At 39.8% G+C, this 24,827-nt stretch overlaps 1 protein-coding gene across 2 annotated transcripts in view; it reads left to right on the top strand.

Annotated features, from left to right (window-relative positions):
* The window catches only part of CADPS2 (calcium dependent secretion activator 2), a 424,688-nt gene that overhangs the window by 350,821 nt on the left and 49,040 nt on the right, over positions 1–24,827 (top strand). For both annotated transcript variants that reach the window (XM_069976609.1, XM_069976601.1), the window contains 5 exons: positions 1,513–1,660; positions 13,476–13,490; positions 14,451–14,525; positions 19,404–19,487; positions 23,778–23,810. In XM_069976609.1, the coding sequence (XP_069832710.1) occupies positions 1,513–1,660; positions 13,476–13,490; positions 14,451–14,525; positions 19,404–19,487; positions 23,778–23,810 (355 nt within the window). The remainder of the gene's footprint in view (positions 1–1,512; positions 1,661–13,475; positions 13,491–14,450; positions 14,526–19,403; positions 19,488–23,777; positions 23,811–24,827) is intronic.

Raw genomic sequence — 24,827 nt, 5'->3', positions numbered from 1 at the left:
AGGACATTAGTGTTCAGCTGTGATTGGTTGCTATGGGCAATAAAGGACATTCCTACTGTAAGACTGTGCGAATAATCTCCCCTAAGTAATTTATTCCATCCAAGTGAAATATTTCAGCTATTTTCAATCAATACATGATGGTCAACGGTCCATATTTATAGGGTGCAAACTAAATAACATACATCCATATTCATGAATGAATAAATGTATGAAGTGCTAGCAGTGCATAGAAGTTGTGCACATAGATAGTATCAGTGCTTATATAAGCATTGGGACATAATCATAGTACGTGCTGATTTAAAGGATAAAAACAAGTCCATCGAATAAACTAATATGAAATGGGGGGAGGGGGTCTGAAACACTCAACATTTTAACAGGTAAAGTTACTTCTTAGAGTACATGGCACATTGAAGGGGTATGTGAGAGGTGCAAAAAAACAAAACAAAAAAACTTTTGCTTTTGGTGCTGGGACATTGCTATCATTCAGCAATGTCCTGACGCCAATCACCACTGCTCCACCTTCCTTTCCCCAGCAGCAGCTCACCAGCATTCTGTACAGGGGGTGGGGGTGATGTCACAGGGGAACGGAAGATCGCACACAATTACACTAATAGCCTGTGCCCCCTTCTCCAGTACTCCCCCTCTACTGTAGTGTCTGTGATAGGTGCATTATAAAATGTCCTCCATACAGCAAAAAGCATAGGGGCTGATCATGGATGGTGAAATTAACAGTGCAAAATCAGCCTCATACAGCTGTGTACATGGAAAATTAAAATAGTTAAAGAGTCACTGTCATTTTTTTTTTTTTTTTTTGCAGAAATCAATGGTCCAGGCAATTTTAAGAAACTTTGTATTTGGGTTTATTAGGCCCCCCTCCCTTCCCTCCTCTTTTCCATTCACTGCAAAATATCTGTAAATTGTGACTTGTTGCATCAGACACAACCCTGTCTGTTCTATGGAGAGGGGAGGAGGGAGATGAGTCGGCAGCAGAGAGCAAAGAACAAAGAATTGCACAGCCAGGAGCTCCATTAAAGCTGTATTCAGAGGTCAGAGAGGTCATTGCTGACTGTCAGAGGAGATAGCCGGTGATGTAGCTGTAAATTAACTCATTGTTGTCCTGTTTTGGTGCCTCATCTCCCTCCACCCCTCCCCTCTCCATACACAATGATGAAGACAGGGGGAGCGCTTTAAGCTGCTTTTTCGTGATAAAATGCATTTTTCGGCTAATAAACCCAATTACAAAGTTTCTTAAAATCGCCTCTACAATGGATTTCTGCAAAAAAAAATAAAAAATTAAACGAGTGACACTTTAAGACTTGTAAAGGAGGGGGAAAATGAAAATTGTGTCCACAGGACCAAAATTGACTGTGTCATCATAGGGTTAAGCAATTACACTAAATGTCTTTGAATTAAATTAAAAAACAAAAAAACAAACAAAAAAAACCATTCCAAATGTTTCACTTTATGTACTTTTTTTTAAAATTTTCTTAAAACTGTCCTTTTGTTACATAGGACACGGAGTACTTTTGAAGTTAAACTACAAAGAACAAGTAAATCTACAGACCTGCGAATTCCTGCCTCAGTATGTACAATGTTTAATGTCCTGGTGGATGCCAAAAAGCAGTGCTCTAAGCTGTGTGTTCTTGATGGTGGGCAAGAGGTAAGTATGCTAACATTGCATTGCTTCAATTTATACTTGCTTTGTAGGAAGAGAATAAGTGACTTACTTACTAAATTAAGTAATTTATAACTTGATACTTTGCTTTATTTATTTCATAGTTAAAGTTGAATATTTAGAAAATGCATAAAATTGTTTTTACATAGTCTGCTCTGTGTTGAAAGTATGGAAACATTAGTCAGCATTTTACAGTTAACGTGGACATTAAATTTACAAATTACTTGCCCGTTATAATCCTTAAATTCTTATCTTGTTTAAAATCTGTATACGGCTAGCATTCATTATTTACATTCTAAATTGGTTAGTCATTATTCTGGGTTCAGTAAATTATTCAGAAAAATAAAAAAAAAACTCACTCCCATTTAGGCTATGTTCACACAGCGTATAGAGACCGGCCATTCCGTGACCCGGCCAGGTCACATGAACCCTTGACCCGGCCAGGTCCCGTGAACCCTGCCCCGGATCATCCCGGCCGGTACTTAAGTACCGGCCGGATGATCTTTCAGCCGCAGGGTTCTGATTCGGGCGCATCAGCGCGTGCCCGCATCAGAACCTCCCATAGCACACAGTGAAGCGAGCGGCCCCTGGCTTCACTGTGTGAACTGACAGGGTTTCCTACGGCCGCAATTCATTGAATTGCGGCCGCAGAAAACTGACATGTCAGTTCTTTGTGGCCCTGTACAGGATCCCGGCCAGAGCGCATACGATGTGTATACGCTCCGGCCGGGATTCCATAGAATAATAGGCATTGTTCACACGTACAAAGTACGGCCATTGTTGTTGATGGCAACAACGGCCGTACTTTTACGTAGTGTGAACATAGCCTCACAGTGCATCCAGAATGTTGTGGGGATGTCTTGTTAATTTGTTAGTGCTTCTAGCTTTAAGCATAAGGGCGGGTTCACACATAATGTATCCGCTGAGGATCCCTTTACTGTCACTTTCAATGAGGTAACATACTCGCAGAAGAATTGTCATCCCGCTACGAATACGTATGTAAAAGTCGCCCCCCTTAACCCCCCCACGACCCAGCACATACATTACTGTACTACGCTCCGGCTTGCTTCGGCAGTTCCCGGTGTCTGAACGTCCCGCTCAGCCAATCAGTGGCCAAAAAATAAAATCTCAATTTAAAAAAAAAAAAAAAAAAGATTCTCTTTTTGGTAGGGTGGTGGTGTATACTGTTATCCTATATATACTGTATACACCCTCTTGTCATCATCATCATATAGAGGATATACTGTATACTGCCATCCTATATATACTGTATATACCATACTGACATCATCATATAGAGAATATACTGTGTACTGCTATCCTGTATTTACTGTATACTGCTATCCTATATATACAGTATATCCTCTATATGATGAGGACAAGATGGTATATACAGTAAATATAGGACAGCAATATATAGTAGTAGTGGAAAAACTAGTTGTAGCAGCAGTAGTAGTAGTTGTGGAAGTAGTAGTGACAGTTACTTGGTGGTGGGGGAGGGGCATCGTGCCAGGTCCTCACTCGCTCTCCGATAACGGTGCTCTGGGTCTAGCCTGCCCCATGGCTGCTGCATCTTGAGGATCCTTTGTGTGGGTGGCTGGGATCTCCTGGTTGTGGACACAGCAGCACTGCATCAAGCGCTCTGAACTGCAGAAGTAGCAGCTTGCAGTGCCAGGCCCAGTCACACTGCATGTTTGAGCTTGAGGCCACCGGTAACCACACTACCTGGGCCCTGAGTGGCACCACTCCCCCTGCAGGTCAGAACGCACTTTTTTTTTCTTTAATATCAAGTTTGTTATTTTCAAATCTTCCACAATGTGCATTACTGCCTTTGCATTTATACTCTGTGTGCATATATATACACACATGTATTGATACCCAGCTGAGACCTGACTGACAGATTTACAGTATAAAATGTGTATGTATTACTAATAATCCTGGATCTACATATTCAGGTTTTGGCCTCCAGTCATCTCAATAGAATTAATAGGTTTATAGAACTTTTTATTGAAGATGTCCATTCAATTTATCTTAGAAATATGTCCCCATTTCCATTAATGAGGTGACCTCTTAATTTACTTTACATTAATTTTAATAGTAATAATGGACATGGTAAGAAAAAAAATTCTTCACAGGAGAGATGTTTAGCAGGTGAGATTAATTTCATTAACATTAATACAGCCACCTGCAATAATAATGATAATTATGATATCATCACACACACAGGATTTTCAGGTTTTTTTTTACTTTTGTAGTGCTAGGCTACCATTCATTATTATTATTCTTTATTATTTTTATGATAATGCAAAAATATTATCACCATAGGTCTTTATTAAAAAAACAAAAAAGTTTTTACAATTGCTTCTTCAACCTGTACAGTTTGACGTATGTATGAGCTCTATATTCTATTTTTTCGCCCACCCTGCCTCCTGGGCAGTGCTCAGTGTCTCCTCACAGATCGTCCCCCAGTAGGCCCAGCCCTTCTAATGGTTACCAGTGGAGCGCTTCAAACAGCCTTACTAGATGCTGGATTGAGCTACAAACTGCATGGAAAGAGCGCAGAGGATGAAAGTAAGGGACTTACCTTCATTCTCAGCACTCCATGCACAATAGTGAGCGATCACCAGGCTAGATTTGTCTAACCTGCTGTTATTGGTATTTCCCTTCAAGCTCGGCATCACTTACCTGCTGCAACAAAGAAAGGGTTAAAGAGCAGGACACTACATTTATGCCTCTTAGGCCCCTGCACTGATGACCTCTGACCTCTGCTGTGGAGTCCTACACTTTTTCCTGCTTGCGGGCAGACTTAGAATGGAGGCCGCCAGTGCAGGAGCTGGTGAGACATGAATGTAGTGTCCTGCTAAAGACCCTTACTGTGCTGTAGCATGTAAGTGATGTAGATCTTAATTACTCATTTATATGCTGTCGCATATGCTGTCATTTATATGCTGTAGCACTAAAAGGGTTAACAGCAGGACACTACATTCATGCCTTATTTGCTCCTGCACTGGGTCCTCTGCATATTTGAAAATAAAATTTGTAATTTAAAAAAAAATTGTGAGAGCTCCCCTAATGGCAAGTTAATTTAATTATTCGCCCAGCTCTTATTAAAGGCATAGGTTTTTCCAGATAAAAGAAAAAAAATTATAAACCAGTTGATATTGAGGAATAAAACTATGGAATCACTCTGCAATGTACAGAACCTAAACAAGTCCAAAGTTCAGATTAGTGTATAGTTAAATAGGAAAGTGCTTACTGAGCTGTTAAACTTGGCTACTTAAAAGAAAACATGAGAGTTTTCAACTAAAGCAAAATAAACATGTTGTCAATTGTTTCCCGGATGACCATTATATGTTGAAACGATTGTAGGTTCATACAAGAAGAAGAAAAACAAGCACACAAATAGTACAGATAAACTTAATAGAACTCAATTATTTTAAAAATAAACGTTAAAAAGTTACTTTAAAAATAACTTAAGTAAAATGGTAGTTTTATGGCTGTAAAAATAGGCAAAGTACACTGTGTGAAGTCCCAGAAGGCCTGCCATGCTGGAAAATGCACAGGGTAAGGCTGGGTTCACACTACGTATATTTCAGTCAGTATTGTGGTCCTCATATTGCAACCAAAACCAGGAGTGGATTGAAAACACAGAAAGGATCTGTTCACACAATGTTGAAATTGAGTGGATGGCCGCCATTTAATGGCAAATATGTGCTGTTATTTTAAAACAACGTCTGTTATATTGAAATAATGGCAGTTATTTACTGTTATATGGCGGCCATCCACTCAATTTCAACATTGTGTGAACAGAGCCTTTCTGTGCTTTCAATCCACTCCTGGTTTTGGTTGCAATATGAGGACCACAATACTGACTGAAATATACGTAGTGTGAACCCAGCCTAAGAGTGGATTGCCTTCAATGTGTGATGTGTCATTCTGTACAGCATGTCTGCAAGAACGCTAGCAGACTGTAGGACTGAACTGTAGCCTAAAATGACAGTGGATATCATCACTAGAAACAGGGCCAGGTGACTGTGCTGTGCATCACTGTGAATGAGAAGGAGGAAAAAGGGAAGTGGGGGGGCAGTTGTTTTGTGGATACAAGACTTGGAACATCTACAGAGAAACATTGAGTTACTGTCACTCATTGTGTCTCTACTACACATTATGTACAGTGGCAGTACGTAGCTGTAAGACTGAAGCAGCCTGGCAGCAGTTAAAGTGCTCAACTCCACTGAAAAGCTGCTTCAGTACAGTGAAATTGAGGTGAGCAGCATCATAAGCAAATCTTGTATACAACTTACAATGGCTTCAGAGAAGCTATCATAAGTTGGATCAATCATATTTTTGGGTACCACTCTACCCTGTATTAGATTGAGATCCTGTAAAGAATGTTAGTTGTTTTTAGTCAGCTTTATGTAACATTTGGTGCAAGTACAAAATTAGCAAGGTTGGAAAAGAAAAGTATTTGGAAAAATCTTTTTTTTTTTATTTTTTTAAATTAATTTCTTTAAAGACATTAATAACGTCTTACATCAAATAAACAGTGCTTTTCATCCTTTTATAAATTGTAAACCCAACCCCCCCACCATCCCACCCAGCCTGGACGGGGAGGAAAAAAAAAAAAAAAGAGAGAAAAGAAAAGAAAAACGAAATTAGAATAAGAGAGAAAAAAAGAAAGAAAAAGAAAATTCCCTCTCCCCCCCTTTATCAAAAACTCCAGTTACCCCACAGAGTCTGAAATTTGCGCAAGCCTTCCCTTTTACGAGCAAACCAGATCTTTTCATAACTTTTAATACTGTTAACCGTATTAATCCATTCCTGGAGAGAGGGCGGATGTCGTGATATCCAATTTCTAAGGATTACTAATCTAGCGTAGAGAAGTGCTTTTACAATAAATTTGCCTTGAACCCTCAGTCCCCCCGAGTCTCCCAATATAAGCGTCAAAACATCCCTGGGAATATTACAATTTAACTTTTCCTCCAAAGCGTTACATACCTCCTCCCAAAAGGCTGCAACCCCAGAGCAGGACCAGAACATATGTAGGAGATCAACCGCCTCCTGTCCACATTTCGGGCAAGCAGCTCTAGGGGTGTTACCCATACAAGAAAATTGCTTGGGGGAGTAATAACAGAGATGCCAAATCCTAAATTGTGTACATCTATGTGCTTCAGATATAGGCATAGTGCAAAGATTACTGAAAATCCGCTCCCAAACCTCCCTATTTAATTCTACCAAAAGCTTATACCAACCCACTAAACTCTTTACCACCACCTTATGTGGAAGCTCGTGAATCATAATTTTATAGATAAAAGAAATTGATTTCTTGCCTGGCTGGTCGCTGACCAGTCTTTCAAACGTGACACTTCTAGCAATAATTAATCTACTTGTATCTGTAGTGTGTAATTTTGCAAATACCAATTGCCTATAAAAAAGCCAGTGCTTATCACTCAACCCATACGCTTCTTTCAATCTCTCAAACCCTATGAGAGCGCCATTTTCAAACAGTTGACTAACCCTAGTGATACCCTTGTCCCTACAAAACTGGGTATATTCAAATTTCCCAAATTCAGGCAAAAAGTGTTATACCAAAGTGGGGTGAAGTACAAACTCCCTACTATACCACATTTATCCTTAATGTACCCCCAAACCCTATCAATCAATGTAAAAAATAACCAGTTTTTAAATATTCCATCACTAAGATTGCCAGACTCCAAGAGCTCCAGCCATGTGTTATGTCTACTTAAAAATAATAAGTGAGCAAAAATTCCAATTCTATCCCCCTTCAACAGGCGAGAAAAGTGACAAGAAATAAAGTAAAGACGTAAATTCAGAATTCCAAACCCCCCCTTCTGCCAGGTGGAACTGCAAAAGCAAGATATTTGAGGCGAACCCGTTTCCTGCCCCAGATAAGGACCCCAAGCATCACCTCAATTTTCCTGATCCAGGAGTTGCTTATCCAAACTGGGGCAGCGCCAAAGAGAAAGAGAAGTTGTGGGAGCACCACCATTTTGATAATAGCCAATCTGTCCGTAATAGATAAAGGTAATTTAACCAAAACTTTAATCCTCTTGTCCAATTTATGAATAAATGGAGACAGATTAGCTATGCCAAAACTTTTCCCATTTTTCGTTATTTGTATCCCCAAATAGTCTAAGGGATCGGAGGGTTTCAGGATCCTTAGTTTCCCCAGCTCTACAACAATCTCCGCCGCAGACGGGGTTTGTCCTTGGCCAGTGGGCTTGCACCAACCGGAGATTGTCCTAGGCTAATAGCCTTTGGGTGTGGAGCTTTAAGAGAATCTAATCTCATAGCACATAGACACCATCACACGCCATATGATACATTTCCATTGGTTCAAAACCGTATACATTACAAGTTCTCAGAAGGTAGTCGTCCAGTTCAAGAGTCAGCGGCGGGGAACCGGCAGCAAAGATGGTGAATGGCCCAGGCTCATCCACCGGTATCTCCAAGATGGTAGTTCCCAATATCTGGAATAGAGTCTCATACAGCAAACTGGACCTTAAGGGAGACATTAGCAGCAAGGGAAAGCAGTTAGTCAGGCTGAAGAAGTTATCATTCACACAGTTCATGATAGAATAAGACGATACCGGCCAGATCAATAAAGGCCGAACAGCAGAACAGAATGTCAGGCTGCATATATCTTAGTCTTGCGGTCAATCAAGCACCAACAAGCCTCCGCTCGCTTCGGCCTCGTTCCGTGCCAGCTCAGCGTGGCACCCCCTTTACCGTAGAGGGGAGCTGCACATTCTCCGGCGTCTCCTCACTGCCTCCCAGCTGCAGCACGCCACCTCCGTTCAAGCTCCAAACAGCTACAGACCACGTGGCCGCAAAGGCTACCTGTAATAGGCTAAGCCGCGTCACCTGACCAGCTCCATGGAGACTCGTCATCCCGGCCGGCCTGCTGTGTCCGCCCCACAGTATCGGGCTCCGGTCACCTCCGAGGCCTCCACCTTCAGGACACCGAGCGTTCTCCTCGGCCACCCCAGCCATGGCTCCACTTTTCGGGCTCAAGGTACAGACTAGGGCCGTTCTCTGGTTCCCATGCTCTTTAGGAGGAGCGGGAGAGAGCTCGTGCATGCGGCTCCTACATCATGCCACCGGCCACTCCGCCTGGAAAAATCTTAAAAATAGAAAATGCTTAAAGCCTGCATTGGTCAGGGAGATTATTTTGGAATTTTTGTCTGTTGCCGTTCAAGTGTAACATATAAACATAACACCTAAAGAAAACAATCACATTTTCGCATTCATTTATGATACAGAGTTACATGTTAGGTAAAGGACCAAAGTAGTTGGCAATCATTACCTCAACAGTCAATGTACCAGTGTATATAGAGAATAAAGAGACTGATGGTTAACCTCAGGGAGATCATCCAAAGCACAGCAAAAACACCATCACGTGTTTCTCAACATCAGTAAATCTAGAAACATTGCCCCTTGGGAAGTAAAATATGCAAAAATACTGCAGAGACACCATCACGTGTTTCTCAACGTCAGTGAGCTAGCCAGACCTTCCCCCAGGAAGGAACAAACAAGCCAAGGGAGATCTCCACTAAAGGAGACCTCCTTCCAGCAAGCTACAATCATAAAATGACAGGCACTCACCCCTCCATAAGCAAATGGTTACTTTATTGGCAAATCTTCATAGGTACATGGGACGCGGCGAGTGAGTGAACGGGCGACAGCCTGTTTCGCGTGATGACGTTCACGCTTCCTCTCGGCCCTCAGAGGAATAAATAAATAAACAAACATGTTTGGTATCGCCGCGTGCGTAATCGCCCGAACTATTAATTAATCACATTACTGATCTCGCACGGTAAATGGCGTAAGCGCAAAAAAATCCCAAAGTGCAAAATTGCGCATTTTCGGTCGCATCAAATCCAGAAAAATTGTAATAAAAAGTGATCAAAAAGTCGCATATGCGCAATCAAGGTACCGATAGAAAGTAAACATCATGGCGCAAAAAATGACACCTCACTCAGCCCCATAGACCAAAGGATAAAAGTGTTATAAGCCTGGGAATGGAGCGATTTTAAGGAACATATATTTGTTAACAATGATTTTAATTTTTTACAGGCATCAGATACAATATAAGTTATACATGTTATATATCGTTTTAATCGTAACGACTTTAGGAACATATATAACAAGTAAGTTTTTCCATAGGACACACGGCTTAAAAATGAAGCCCCCCCAAAGAAAAATTATTGCGTTTTTTTTTTTCAATTTCAGTGCATATATAATTTTTTTCTGGTTTCGCAGCATATTTTATGGAAAAATTCAGCCTTCATTGCGAAGTACAATTAGTGACGCAAAAAAAAGGGCTCATGTGGGTCTGTAGGTGTAAAAATGCAAGTGCTATGGCCTTTTAAGCACAAGGAGGAAAAAACGAAAACGCAAAAACGAAAGTTAGCCCGATCCTTAAAGGGTTAAATAAAGAAACCGCTTATTTTTGACCAGACTCAGCTGTAACCTCTTGTACTTTGACCATAATTTTTGGGGTATGCAGACTTATTAAGCATTAGCCACTTTCTTAATCTCACACAAAGTTTTACTTGTGCCTTTTTGTATGTTTTATCTAGTATCTGCACAGCATAGGGAATAACTAGTTGATCATGGGGGTCCAGATACTGGGAACCCACACGATCTCAAGAATGGGGACTCCAAACTTCTGTTACAATGGAGAAGTGGGTTGCACTGCAGCTCGATTCATTCTGTATGAATGCCGAACACAGACGAACACTGTAATCTGTTGCTTCTGCCTCTCCATTCTAACAGGAGTCTGGGGCTTCCATTCTTAAGATTGTGTGGGTCCCCAGCATTTGGACCCCTGCTATCAGCTAGTTCTCTCCTAACCTGTGGATAGAGAATAAGTTATTGAGATAGGAATACCTCTTTAGAGTTTAAGTACACCACTTTAGTTGGTAGAATGCTTCTTGTAGTGTAGCCAAGCAAAATACAGAAAACTGGGCTCCTTCTTTTTTACATGAAAATGCAGTTGTATGTCAAAGAATCTACTTTATTTTAGAGGGGGTGTTTTTTTTGTAGCAAGCTGTATGCTAAATTCAAGAGGCTAAATTTACAGGGGCCCAGATTTATCAATCTGTCTGATTAGCAGCAAATATTTAAAATTTCACATACAGAAACTGTGGCAACAATTGGGTAAACTAACAGGAGTGACGATTAGGTACAGTAAGAGGAGTTGCAATCACAAACACTAACAGGGGCAACAATCTGGTACAGTATCAGGGTCGACAATGAGGTACAGCAACAGGGGACAGGGATGACTACTAGGAACAGTAATGGGTGACTATAGGTACAGTATTGGGGAATAATGGAGACTGTCAGTTACAGCAATGGGAGAGGAGAAACCATTCCGTACAGCTGTAGGGGTAATGATCAAGGTAGGAAGGGGTTAATTTGTGTTGGTATGTGTTTTATACATTACTTTGCTACAGGGCTGTTCTCTTCAGACTCTGATCTCCTGCCACAAACAGCAGAGAAGATCAGAACCGGGAGAGCTGTAAAAAGGCAGCCCCTTCTGTCAGTTTACACCTTGATTGGTATGCCTGTAATGATAGACTAATCGCTGCTATATCCAGCCAAGGTAGTAATAGGTCCCTTGCTGGTTGCTGTGACTTGTCACCACTCGCTGACCTCAAAGTTAAACAACAGTTTAACTTATTTATGTACATGTATATGGGGCTGCACTTATGTGCAGCAAACCCAGATGTACATGAACAGAAATATGCATTAAGAGGTTAAAGGGTTTATTCCAAAAAAATATTCTAATGCTTTTAAACTGCTCAGAGTGTCAAAAAGTAAATAAGAAATGTAGCCACCCTAAAAACCCACCCACTGCCAATCCGTACCACTGCCATTTGACAGTGTCAGTCCCACTGCTCAGAGCTTCCTGTTCTCTTTTCCAACGCATAGGAAATGCCTACTTAGCCAGTCACTAACTACAGTGGAGAGTCATCTCTGCTACTGAGTGGACATTTCCTGTATGTATTGGGATAGAGAACAGGTAGCTCTGAGCAGCAGGACCAGCAACATGAAAGACAGATGACGTGTTTTTCCTAATCCTGCTACTCTGAGAATTTTTTATGTAAAAATATTATTCTGGGGAACCCCTGTGCTATGCACAGGATTTGGAGCTTTGTGACAGAAAACTGGACCCCTTACTCTGTATATCATAAAAATGTACAAAGTACATTTACATCAGGACAAATAGGCTTTAGCACACACTAGCTTAAATTTACATAACAATGATGGTGCAGCCCTTGTGCAGCTGTTTATCTCCTTAGTTAACACAGTCAGAAGCAACCTTGGCTCCTTAGGGGTTTGAGAAAAGGATTCTAGCACATTGTGACAGCATTGCAAAGAATGATTTGATCAATAAAGCTCTTAGAAGTTCAAGTCACCCAAGTGAGATTAAAGGGAATCTGTCTGCAGTCAGACCCCACCCAAGGTGCTGACAGTGTGCAGTAGGTGGTTGTTCACTAGTGAGCATGTTACCTTTGGCTGTTTTTGTCCGTGAAGGCAATGCTGCACAATATCAATACTCCTACTGTAATGAAGAGTCAAAGAGGAGTCATTGTGCAGCGCATGTTCTGTACTCTGGCATGCCTCATCACTCTGTCATCCTCCCTCTTCTCTATGAATATTCTATGCTTCTGGCCTTCCTGCATGCTCATGCTATCTTGTGCATGCGTTGTTGATGTCAATAATGACAGCTAATATGGCTCACAGGCTCTGATATCATATGCTCCCCAGGAAGGTGATACAAGTGTGCAGGAGGTTGGGCAGCACAGAAGTTTCATGCAAAAAAGGGAGGAGGAATGGTGAGTTCTAAACCACAACTCCTCTTTGACTGTTCATTACTGTAGGGGAAATTATATTGTGCAGCATCCCTGTCATTAAAGTGTCCCTGTCATTAAAAAGAAAAAAAGAAAAAACTTTTGACTAGGGATGGTCCGAACGGAGTTCGGTTCGGGTTCGTATGAACCACGAACTCTCGGTAATGATTCCCGCTGTCTGCCAGCGGGCGGATCCAGCGGGAGGACCGCCTGGAAAACTGGGATACAGCCATAGCCATAGGCTGTATCCCAGTTTTCCAGGCGGTCCTCCCGCTGTATCCACCCGCTCCACGGAGCGGGCAGACAACGGGAATCTGATGCCGAGCGTTCGGGTTCATACAGACCCGAACCTCGGAGGGTTCGGACCATCCCTACTTTTGCCATGTCAAAAGTTTTGTTTAGTTTGGCTGAATTAGATGATTCTATTATCAGAAGATAATTGTAAATGTATTCCCATATAATAAGAGAAATGTTTGGCTCAGTGTGTTGTTTTGCCTTTTATATGCTTTGTTCATTTTCTGCATGGTTGTACCTTTTATTGCTCTATTTTATTTATTTTACTTTTAAGACATTGCTTGTGGTTTTATAATTACATGGGTTCTTCCATCTCCTAACATCATAGCACATCTTTATATAATATGCAATCAATTTTTGATAAGTGTGGAGCTGATCTCTTAGACCCCTGCTTATAGTGAGAAAAGAGGACGCAGTCAGGTTGAGGAGGGCTACTGTGCAGGGAAGAATTGTGAGAAGCTATAAGCGATATGCCGTCACTTTCTGAAATGGAAACCCCCACAGTACATCCTTTATATTGTATTCATTTTTTATAATTTGCATTGTTTATTTTTTTATAATTTATTGTCTTTATGTTTATGTGCCATTGATGTCCTGTTATTGGGCCATTACATTGCAACATCCAGTTTCCTAAACAGTGGGTAAGTTCTTGCGTAAAGATTGTTATTTTCTTTGGTTTTATGCAGTAGTAAAACTAAAATACTAAAATACTTTTATGGGGGGGGGGAATTGAGAAATACCAAAATAAGTGGGGCTAAAGAAACCAGTATGCGAACTTGTAAATGAACTGAGAAGACAGGCTGTTTCAGTGCACTGTATACTTCACCCTCCCTATCAACAGTAACAATATTTTGATGTTTTTAAAGAGAGAATACTGATGAAGTTAACTATTGTCATGTTGGTTTTGTGGTTTACTCTAAAGACTAGAGATTGCAATATTATCTAATTGAGCACTTTGAGTTTTTCTTTAACTATGCATTTTCATATTATGGTCCTGTCTAGAACAAAAGAAGCTCTTACAATGAATTGGATATGCTATTTGTCAAGTTTGTTATTTTGTAATAGTTTTTTCCCCCCGTTCGTTTGTTGGTGAAATAGCTTATTTGTATGAATTTATTGTGAAATATATAATGCTTCATGTGCTGCTTTCTTAAATGAATAAATAAATAAATAGAAGCCCATTTCTGTGTAAAGCACATTTACACAAACTTATGAATGCAAGTTGTGAGGCAATGTTGTATTAATTGAATCTTTTTCTGGTCTTTTTGCTTTCCATCTAGACCAATGCTTTAGAAAAATGCACTTCTTCCTTAATTGTAGGTAACACAAAAAGTATCCTTCACATTCCTTCTCTTGAATGAGAATGGAAAATCAATTCATCTAAATAATAACCCCATTAGCTGCTTAACTCTGCATCGAACATGGGAAAATCTACCACATAGAATAAAAGGGTCTTCATTGGATGGATCATTTTCAAGGTTCTATTCTGCTGATGTTCAAAATAATACACTGAAAGTAGTGAAAATACCATTTTATTTTTACCTTTTGTTCTATCTACTGATATATTACATTTCTTATACTATTATGTATTTAAAATGCAGCAACAGTACCATTCCAAAATAGATGACTTAATTGAGGAAACTGTTAAAGAAATCATTTCACTTCTGGTTTCTAAGGTAAGTGTTTCAATAATCTGTCTATATTTTTTAGATCTTGCTGTAAATGATACTATACATTACTGTTTTAGTAAATTACTAGAGGACAATTTGCTATGTCATGTTCATAGTTTTTCAGGACCCACATAAGCACAAATAAACATATAAACTTGTCATGCTTAGTTAATACATAGGGGAAAAAAACGTAAACACTTAAAAGGGGTTATTCCATGACGCAATTTAGAAATGAAACCGTGGTCACTAACATAATCTAAAGCTAATGAATATGTCTCCAAAATTAAGTTTCATCCTTTTCAGAGCAGTCACACACCCCTATTATTCTTGGTACTATTCTAGTCCTTTGGGTGGTCAGCAAAGACACACTACGTGTACCTTCTACTACTCCCTGAAGTGTGTTTCAGTTTCATATTAGAGCCCCAGATGCCATGTTTGTCAGTGAAGAATCTTTACTGCTTGTTAGAGTAGGAGAAGCACACTACACACTGACCAGCAGAGAAGAAGAATAGAAAGAATAAAGGAGTTTCTTCAGTAGTAGATGATTGACCAGAGCTGTGAGCTGGAGCTTAGAGATGAGCAGTGCTTAATTCTGCCTGTCTATGGATACCAGCTGAAGAAGGTGGAAAGAAATAACAGAGACTTGGTAGGGTATTAAGTTATTAAAGCCGGGGGGGGCGGAGATATATATTATATATATATATATATATATATATATATATATATATATATATATATATACACAGACACATATACCAAAGCTGCGGTAAGTGGCCACCAGCGCTGGAGAAGGGGAGGTAAGAGCATGTTATTTCTTTCACCCTTCCCTTCCTCAGCAATTCTGCAAAAAATCCCTCTGTCCAGAATTGTCCTTTAACAGTGAGATTGTGTTAATTTGTAAAGTTTAAATAGCATTGACATTTTTTTGTTTCAATCTATCCACATAAAAAATGTAACTATAAAAATAGACTTGAACAAAATGAGCTCATGGTGGGGGCATCTTATATCTATTGCATTACTAAAGGCCACAATCCTATTCATATGGATAGTGCTCTGTATGCATCTCCTCTGTTACTCCCTTTTATCTGGGGCAGGGGGTTGTATTCAAACAGTTCCTAGAGATTGTATATTCTCCCATACACATTAGATAATTGTCTGCTGAACCCAACTGTGTTGTGTGTTTGGGGGTACTGACTCTCCCTTGACAAATGGCAATGGAAAGAAGAGTGATCAGCAGTATTGTATTTCACTCCCTGCCTGTTATTATTTTTGTTTACACAAAAAATAAACACCCCACAGAAGTATCTGGCAGCAGCTTACACCTTTCATACCATTGAAAGCACATTAATATTCAACTCATGTATGTGGTGTAGTACGTTCAACTTAGTGGGGAGGAATAGCCATCAGCCAATTGACAGCTATTAAAGAGGATGTACCATCAGGTACATCCTCTTTAATCTGACCCATGGATAGAATGGCGCCATCACAGGGAAGCCGATGCCGCGGTCTGTTTTTTGAACCGCGGCCTGGTTCCCGTGTCGGTACTGAGGCTGAAGCACTTGAGGCGGGCCGGCCCACCTGCCCCCAGTATGAGGGAATTCCCTGCCTTCTATGATGCAGCTCTTTTAGAATCAATGGAGCCGTGTAATAGAGGGGCGGGGGTTACCTCCCACTGGGGGCAGGTTCAAAAAACGGACAGCGGCATCGGCTTCCCCGTGACGGCACCGATCTATTCGTGTGTCATATTAAAGCTCATCCTCTTTAAAGGTGTATGAGCAACACAATCTTCTTTTTTAGAGTATATATACCCCAGAGTATATAGAGTATATACACCCTACTTTACTGCCTGATCACACAACGCAGATTGGTTGGTTCACAATGGCTGGTCCAGGAAAGTTTAGTCAAAGTGTACCTGGCGGTCACCTAAAAAACAAACAAAGTGTTTTCACGTGTCATAGAGACCATACCCTGATTGCTAGAATGAGAGGGAAGCGCTTTTTTCTTCCCATGGCAATATTTTTCTAATAAATGCACCCACCTTCTTATGTGTCTCACCTGGCTGGATTCCACAAGCAAGCCAAAGGCTTCATGGGAAATGTAGGCAGCGTTACAAAATAACTTCAAAGAGCACATACAAACCAGAATAGCTGATGCGCCATGCATTTACGCCTAAATAGGTAAGCACAAGGCATGTGAACATCGACTCTACAATACAATACAATATTAGTAAGTGTATTCACATCTGTCCCTAATTTCTGGGTGCTCCGTAGAGAAGCCTATCACTATATCCATGTTTTCCAGGCGATACTAAGGCTTCAAAAGCCGAGCATGCTGCTTTGTACAAATCTTAACAAAGCACAATTTGCTCCTCTCCAGTCTTTGGCTTAGGTGGGACATCGTTTCAGCCATTGACTGGATAAGTGGTCATTTCCTGCAGAGACAACACACTGGAGAATGCAGGAAGTAGCAGGGACTGGAAGCTGCTGAAATGGCAGCCATGTAGGTTTGGGGCAGATTAGCATGTTTTTTTTATTATCATTAAAGAATAATGCACTTTGGGAGAAGAAATCCTCTAGCATATCATAATATTATATCATATCAGTTCTATGTTAGCAAAGTCTTCAGAAAAAGAAGGATTTAGAGATAGTGATTTCTCAGAGCCCTATAGGGCAACTTTCAGCTGGTTCATGCGTATATTCCAGTAGGCGCCTACCTCAGTGTTCATTCCACCGATGTCTACAATGGTCACACCTGCTTAGGCATATCAAATATGCATAAACAAGCCGGTCTCCCTTGCGCATTTGCATTAGCAGCGCCTGTATGGAGACAGGCTGATGTTTCTGCACATGCGCCTTTCAAAAAGAAAGATTGGCCCGCTTATGGATTCTTGAATATGCATAAGTAAGCATGAGCATTGGAGACGGCGGGTGGAATGGTGCACCACAGGGCTCAGGAATGCCTCCAGTGCACCAAAGCAACATATTTCTTTCTGGCAGAATTTCTGAAAAAGAGCAGTGCCAAAAAGAGGAGGTAGGTGGCCACTGGAAGATACCAGCAGGTTCATATCCACTTATCCGTTAGTGGGATATAGATGAATAGAGAGAGAGAGAGAGCTATAGATACACACACAATAAGTCACAACATTAAAACCACCTGCTTAACCCACACTGCACTGAATTTTTTTTTTAATGTGTTTACAGGGCATAATTTTAACATTGTTGTTGTAGTATATCTTTAACCCTTTCACGTCAGCCATACGGCTATATATGTTCCTGCTGCACATACCCAATGCAGCAGGAATGTATATAAATATTCCTGACTGTAAAAAGGGTTTTAATGTGTGCAGGGCCATTTAAATGCGATTGGCCCTGCACATATTACTGTCCCCAGACCCAGGCATAATGACAGGCAGCCACTTCACGCAGCTGCCATTAAACCCCTTAAACACCGCAATGCATAGTGATTGCTGCGTTTAAGGTAGTCAGTGAAAGGACAAGCACCTGTCACTAACTGATCGGGACCACGGAGGTCCCTATCACTTGCACCACCAGTAAGCCACTTATCTCCGTTCTGTCAGATCTTTGATCTGTGCGTAGAGTCTGCTCGCTGATATTATGAAAAAAAAAAAAAAACATAATAAAAATGTTCCAATAAACATTTATTAGTATCCCCTTTCCCATTATATAAATAAACATATTATATATCGTAGCCTGCTGAATTGTCTTCACGGTGAACAGTTTAAATAAAAATCGGAAAAAATACCAGGATTGTTGATTTTTTTAAAATTATATATTAGAAAAAAAATAAATAAGAAACAATCAAAATTTTTCTCTTACAGTAATATACCACCAATAAAAACTAGAGATCATGGCGCAGCCCTGTGCATCCGTCATTTTTCTGATGCAAATGTATTTGGAATTTGGCACCAGAATAGGTTTCAGAAGCTAAATGCGGTTCAGGGAAGAAAAAGAGTGCTGCACCTCACACCTATGGCTGATACTAGTGCCCCTAGGCTAAATAAAAAACACATCAGAATTTTGTGTATGAATTGATCAAGCCATACTGCCCCATGTACCATCGTGCAGGTATCTGATACACATGGGTCCCTACACTAAGTCCACACCGTGCCAGGTTTCAGAAGCTAGACAGAGCTCTGGTAAGGTTCCACTTAATTTGGGGGAGAACCGATGGTCGAAAGCCTGTCCCAGTGCCAAAATCAAAATACAGTTGCATTCGGGAGATGACTAGCATTCACAGGGCTGCACAATAGTAATTTCTGGGGAAAAGAAACTTGAGATACACTTCAAATTATGGCAGCATTTCAAAAAAATGGGGCGCGCCATGGGGATCCCCTCACTAACTGATGGTACATTCATTTTAAATATTTCAGCAACACAGGAATATAGAGTAAAAGTACAAGCCTCTCCAGGCTGGATAAAATGAGAGAAATGAACTGAAAAGAAATAGCCCAAAAAAAAGGAATCCAAAGAAGCACAGATCCTTTACTTCAACAGCCTTTATTCATACCATGCAGTGTTTTGGTGTAAACCTTTTTCAGACAGTGATGGTGTGAATAAAGGCTGTTAAAGTGAAAGATTAGTGCTGCCTTGGATTCGATTTGATTTATTCTTATAATTTTATATGAGTCTTTACAGTTGCATTATAACTACAGTATATGTATTTAACACAAAATAAAAACTTTTTTTTTAAGAAAATTGTTATTCTGTATTTTAGTTTAGTTTTCATTAAATGTGTAAACAGCTTTTAAATAAACTTTTTTCTTTGTCTCACTAGGGTATTTTACTGTTAAATACACATATTGAAATATAGCCATTTCTTTTTTATTTCTGCTTAACATTTAATCTCATTGCATTGTTTTGTTAGTTTATTTTAGTGCTAGACGGAGTTCTTTCAAAGTTGGCAAGATATGATGAAGGAACTTTGTTTTCATCCATCCTTTCTTTCACTGTAAGTATAATTATTATATCTTGATTATATTACATTGTATTCCGCTATTCTTGACTTTAACCCCTAGACAACCTAAGATGTACCTGTACGCCCTGGCCACCTGTCACCAGACGATGCGGGGCGTACAGGTACGACCTGGGTGTTTATCCTGCTATAAAGCGCACTCTGGAGCAGAGCGCGCTTAATAGCAGTTGGGGATGGCTGCAGTCAGCAGCTGGGCCCTCACAATTAATGACAGGCTGCAATGATAACGCTGCAGCCTGTCATTAACCCCTTAAAGTGTAACTGTAAGTGACAGGAGCAGCTCCTGTCATTTACCGATCAGGACCCCTGCAGTCACTGCCAGAGGTCTCTTACCTTCCTCCGTGCAGTCCAATCGGCGCTTTGCTCATTCAGTCTGCCGCGGGCAAGCTAAAAAAGCAGAGCGCCTATTTCACTGATCAATGCTATGCCTATGGCATAACAGAGATCAGTGTATGTAATGTAATGATTGCATGTCAAAGTCCCCCAGGGGGACTTAAAAGGTGTAAAAAAAAAACAAGTAAAAGATTAAAATCAACCCCCTTTCCCATTATATAAATAAAACATATAAAAAATAAATAAAAAATGAACATATTATATATTGCAGCGTGCGTAATTGTCTAATCTATTGAAATATAACAATCGTCATCCCGTATGGTGAACGTCGTAAACGAAAAGAGCGGAAATAGTGCCAGGATTACCGTTTGTTTTGTTACACTATATATTTAAAATAAATTGATAAGTGATCAAAACGTCCAATCTACACAAATATGGTATAAATAAAAACTAGAGATCGTGGCACAAAAAAAATATTTCCCATACAGCTCTGTAGGCGAAAAACTAAAACCGTTATAGGAGTCCCAATAGGACCATTCTATTAATAAATAATTGCAAAAAATAAAAAAGGATTTCATTTTAAAAAAAATAAAACATTAGAAAATCTGTATAAACCTTAATATGGTTGTGTTCGGACTGACCTATAGAATAATGGTATCATGTTGTTTTTACCATATAGTGCATTATGTAGACACAGGAACCCTCCAAAAGTTATAATATTGCATTCTTTTTTCCAATTTCACCAATTTATATTTTCATAAATAATATTTTTGGGGTTCCGTCATACATGTTATGGTAGAATGAAACGCGCCATTAAAAAGTACACCTGAAAAAAAACCAAGCTCTTACCTGACCCTGTATATAGAAAAATAAAAGTGCTAGAGCTCTTAGAAGGGGAGGAGGAAAAAGCAAAAGCTCAAAAATGACAATTGGTGCGGTCCACTGGGTCATTTTGGGCTTTGTCCTCAAAGGGTTAAAGTAAAGTTGGTTGTTTTGTCGGATAAAGAACCTTTCATGTCATGCTTTCTCTGTACATGGTAAGGCTATGTTCCCATTCCGTAAGTTCCGTATTAATCAGGACCATTGTTACCAATTTGCAACAACAGCCATGATTACTACGGAACTCTCTAGAGCAGCAGCTGAGGGAATCCCGGCTGGACTGTATACACATAGCATACACTCCGGCTGGAATCCCTAGCGGCACCGCAAAAAACTGACATGTCAGTTTTCTGTGGTCGCTATTTATTGAATGGCAACCGCAGAAAACCTGTCAGTGCACACAATGGAGGGTGCAGCTCAGGCCGATTATTGCTCTGTCCAATGGAGACAAAAATCAGCTAATTAAACAATCTTGGGCTGATCATTTCTTTAGGTCCAGACCTAAAATCATCAGTATGCATCTGTATGTGTAATAGCAACGTGCGGCCGACGGTTGGTGTGTAAAAATAAATAAACTCCTACATACCTCTCCATGCTCCCTGAAGTCCTGCTAGCTTTGGCCCGCTCCTGGCACCGTCTGAAGTGACAGACCGTTCAGCCAGTCACCTAGCTGCCTGTGACTTTACAAAGTGCCAGGACCACGTCGAAGCTAACAGGATGTCAGGGAGTGTGGACAGGTATGTAGGAGTTAATTAATATTATTATTTTTTTTTTTTTAAAAGGACTGCACGGACATTGCTAACGATGTCCGTGCAGCCCTCGCTGCCCGATCAGTGGGTAGTGCATGGGCTCAGTAAGTGAGCGCCAATCTTGGAGATCAGCGCTTGTTTACTGAAAGTCATTGGGCCATGTAATCGGGCCCTTAGTGTAGGGACTTCCAGAGTTAAAAAAACATGGCCACTTTCTTCCTAAGTCAGCACCACTCTTGTCTCTAGTTTGGGTGTAGTTTTACAACCCGGTTCTATTGAACGAATGGAGCTTAATTGGAAAGGAAGTGCTCCCTGGGGATAATCTATACAAATTAGCTCTCCAGTAAAAGATAGAAAACTCCACTCTCTAGTGCCACCTATTGAAGGTAGCCAGGGAAAGGCTGGGTTTGGGATATGAGCAGAGCTTACAGAATGCGCTTTTGCATATCGCCAAAGAAACGTGTACAACAATTCAGTGAATCACCACAGACACTAGAAAAACACATGTTGGACCATGAATACATATATAATAAATAAGAAAAAAGAGATATAATAATACATGGCAGCATATCGGTGGGTTTAACTACTATATGGGGCATAAACTGTGCACTATTACTGTGTGAAGCAATACAGATAGGGGGAGTTTGTATAGAGGTGAGGATGGAGCTGGAGCAAGGAGCCTAATATGTTCGTCCAGTACATTCTGTGGAAATAAAACAGTTCAAAATGGGTCTGACTTCATTTATGATCAACCAATTTATTCTGATTGTCAGATTTGGAGCCAGAAAAGAATTTTCACCTAAAATCAGGAAAATTGCCTTTTTTGTATCTTTATTACTTTTTGTTATATACCCTATTAGTACTGTCGCATGGAAGGTGGGTGATGGCGAGTGGGCCAGTACTTTGTGCTTATGGTGGTAGCTACTCTATAACCCCTATTTATTGACTTATAGGGGTTGTTACGGCCAATGATTGGCACTAGAAAGACAGTTTCCTTCTTCTAGAGGAGAGCTCATTTTCATACTGTTATACTGTTCTGTAGATCATGTCATAGCTATCATTTAAATGTTTGACACTTTCCCTTTCTCTTCAGACTTTGTATACACATTTGCGTTTGAGAACTGCAGAGAAAGTTGCAGAGACAATTGAAAAAGATGCATGCATTCTATTGATTGAGCTTTATGAGCAGAGCTGGCAAAACATCATTTAGCTACAGTGTTTCTTTATTATAATCAATGTGACAAGCCTAGTGGATAATCTAGGTTTTACTTATGTGAACGAGGAAACTATTTGCCTTACTGCTCGCTTGAGAAATTGTTCTCTTATGTGCCCCCCACAGACAAGGGATACATAAATAGACATTTACCTGGATACCCCTCAATCAGAGTTTTAAGCCACTGGTGTGACAAAGTTATGGTGACAAATCCAAACTTGTATAGTTGAGGTGTAAATGTCATGTTTTAAATACGCTTAAGTCTGCCTGTCAGTCTAGCCTCATGTTGTAAAGCCTAATCTTATGTTTTTTTATTCAGAATCCTAGCTTTGACAACGTTTAACAAAATGTATTTAACCCTGCTCAATCTACCTCTGCCCAATCTACTTGTAATGTGTACAGTTTTTCAGTATGTGCTTTTAGGGCATAGTTCAGGATAATTGTCATAGAAGCCTGACCTATATAAAGAGGCTACAAAGAGCATTACAAAAACTCGTCCCAGACCATCTTTTAATTTGTTGGAAAATAAAAAAAAAATAGCCACCTCCCTGATTCTCACATGTCCAAGGAAGTCTGAAATCTTACATTATTAATGCACTAAAAGATTTTTTTTTCTTGACTCTACTTTGTATGGTAATGAAGTTGAGAAGATTTATGATGATTTGAGTTACATGCTTTTGTTTGGGCTTCTGAAACTGTTGACCTTTATTTAGATTTGTCTGCAGTTTTTAATTTAATAATCTAATAATATCATCTTAAATAAAAGAAAAAATATGTATGGGTTGCATAAAGCTTATTGTGCTAAGGAGTAAACCGATGAAACAGTAAAAAATAAATTAAAATAGATAGCTTTTTGTATGTATAATGTGTCATTCAATTGTTTTTTTTTTATAAATGCACATTTTCTAATTTTTCTTTGGGTTATAGTATTACACAGTGTGAATGAAAAATTAAATTGCTTCATCTGGTAACATTATTTAATTAGAACAGTAGTAAGTAATTATTTCAGTAAATGCAGATATATTTTCAGAACAGAAAAAAACATATTACTAATTATTTGTGTAATTGTTCAGTATTGCATTGCATTTTCAGGTAAAAGCAGCCTCGAAGTATGTGGAAGTACCAGTAAGTGTTAGCATTTTGCATGTTCTTTGGAAATAACCACTGCCAGGCATGACTGTCATTTTGTCATTTATTGCATGCTTTTTATATAAAATAAAACCCTCTTTTTTAAATTTAAGGTTGTCTTTTAACAAAACTATCCTCTTGGAGCCATGTTCAGTCTTGTAAAATTAAAGATTATGGCCGATTATGGCCCAGATTTGTCAAAGGGTAAAAAATGTAGACTGGTGTAAACTGCCCACAGCAACCAATCACAGCTCCTCTTTCATTTTACCAGAGTTTAAAGCTGAGCTGTGATTGGTTGCTGTGGGCACTTTACACCAGTGTATTTTTTACATTCTTTGATAAATCTCCCCCTATGTGTTTACTCGCAGTGTATCAGATACTTACTTTCATCACTGTATGTATTCAGGAAGTCTGCAAACCCCTTCAATGTTGAGGTTTTGTGCTAAAATAAAATGTCAAAAAATTAAGTTTTCTCTCTAATTTACACCATATAACGTATAATGACACCGTGAAAATGGAATGCTAGAAACCTTGGTTAAATTATTGAGTAGAAAAACTAAAATATTGACAAGTATTTAGGCCTTTTTCTATGACACTTAAATGGAAGAAATTTGGAACAACTAGGACTTTGGTGGGCTGCCCAGCCCACCAAACAAACTAAGTAATGGAGTACAATCAGCTTTGTAAGATAGGTGACCAAGAACCCAATTGTCACTCTGGACCCAAAGATCCTGTGTACAAATGGACAAATGGGAGAAACTTCCAGAAGGTCAACCACCACTTCCCCAGGCCAACAGCACTCAACCAAGCTGAGCTTTATGGCAAAGTGGTCAGAAAGAAGCCTGTCCCCATACATCATAGATACATCATAGCCTGCCTGGAGTTTGCACCTAAAGATCTCTGACTATGAGAAACAAAATTCTCTGGTTTAACGAAACCAAAATTGATTTTTTTAACTCAATTTTAGATGATATGTTTGGAGGAAACAGGGCACTGCTCATCACCTGCCCAACA

The sequence above is a fragment of the Dendropsophus ebraccatus genome, chromosome 1 (assembly GCF_027789765.1).
Source record: "Dendropsophus ebraccatus isolate aDenEbr1 chromosome 1, aDenEbr1.pat, whole genome shotgun sequence".
Classification (NCBI taxonomy): domain Eukaryota; kingdom Metazoa; phylum Chordata; class Amphibia; order Anura; family Hylidae; genus Dendropsophus; species Dendropsophus ebraccatus.
Note: the sequence above shows the minus strand (reverse complement) of the source record. Positions and strands in the feature narration are given on the sequence as shown.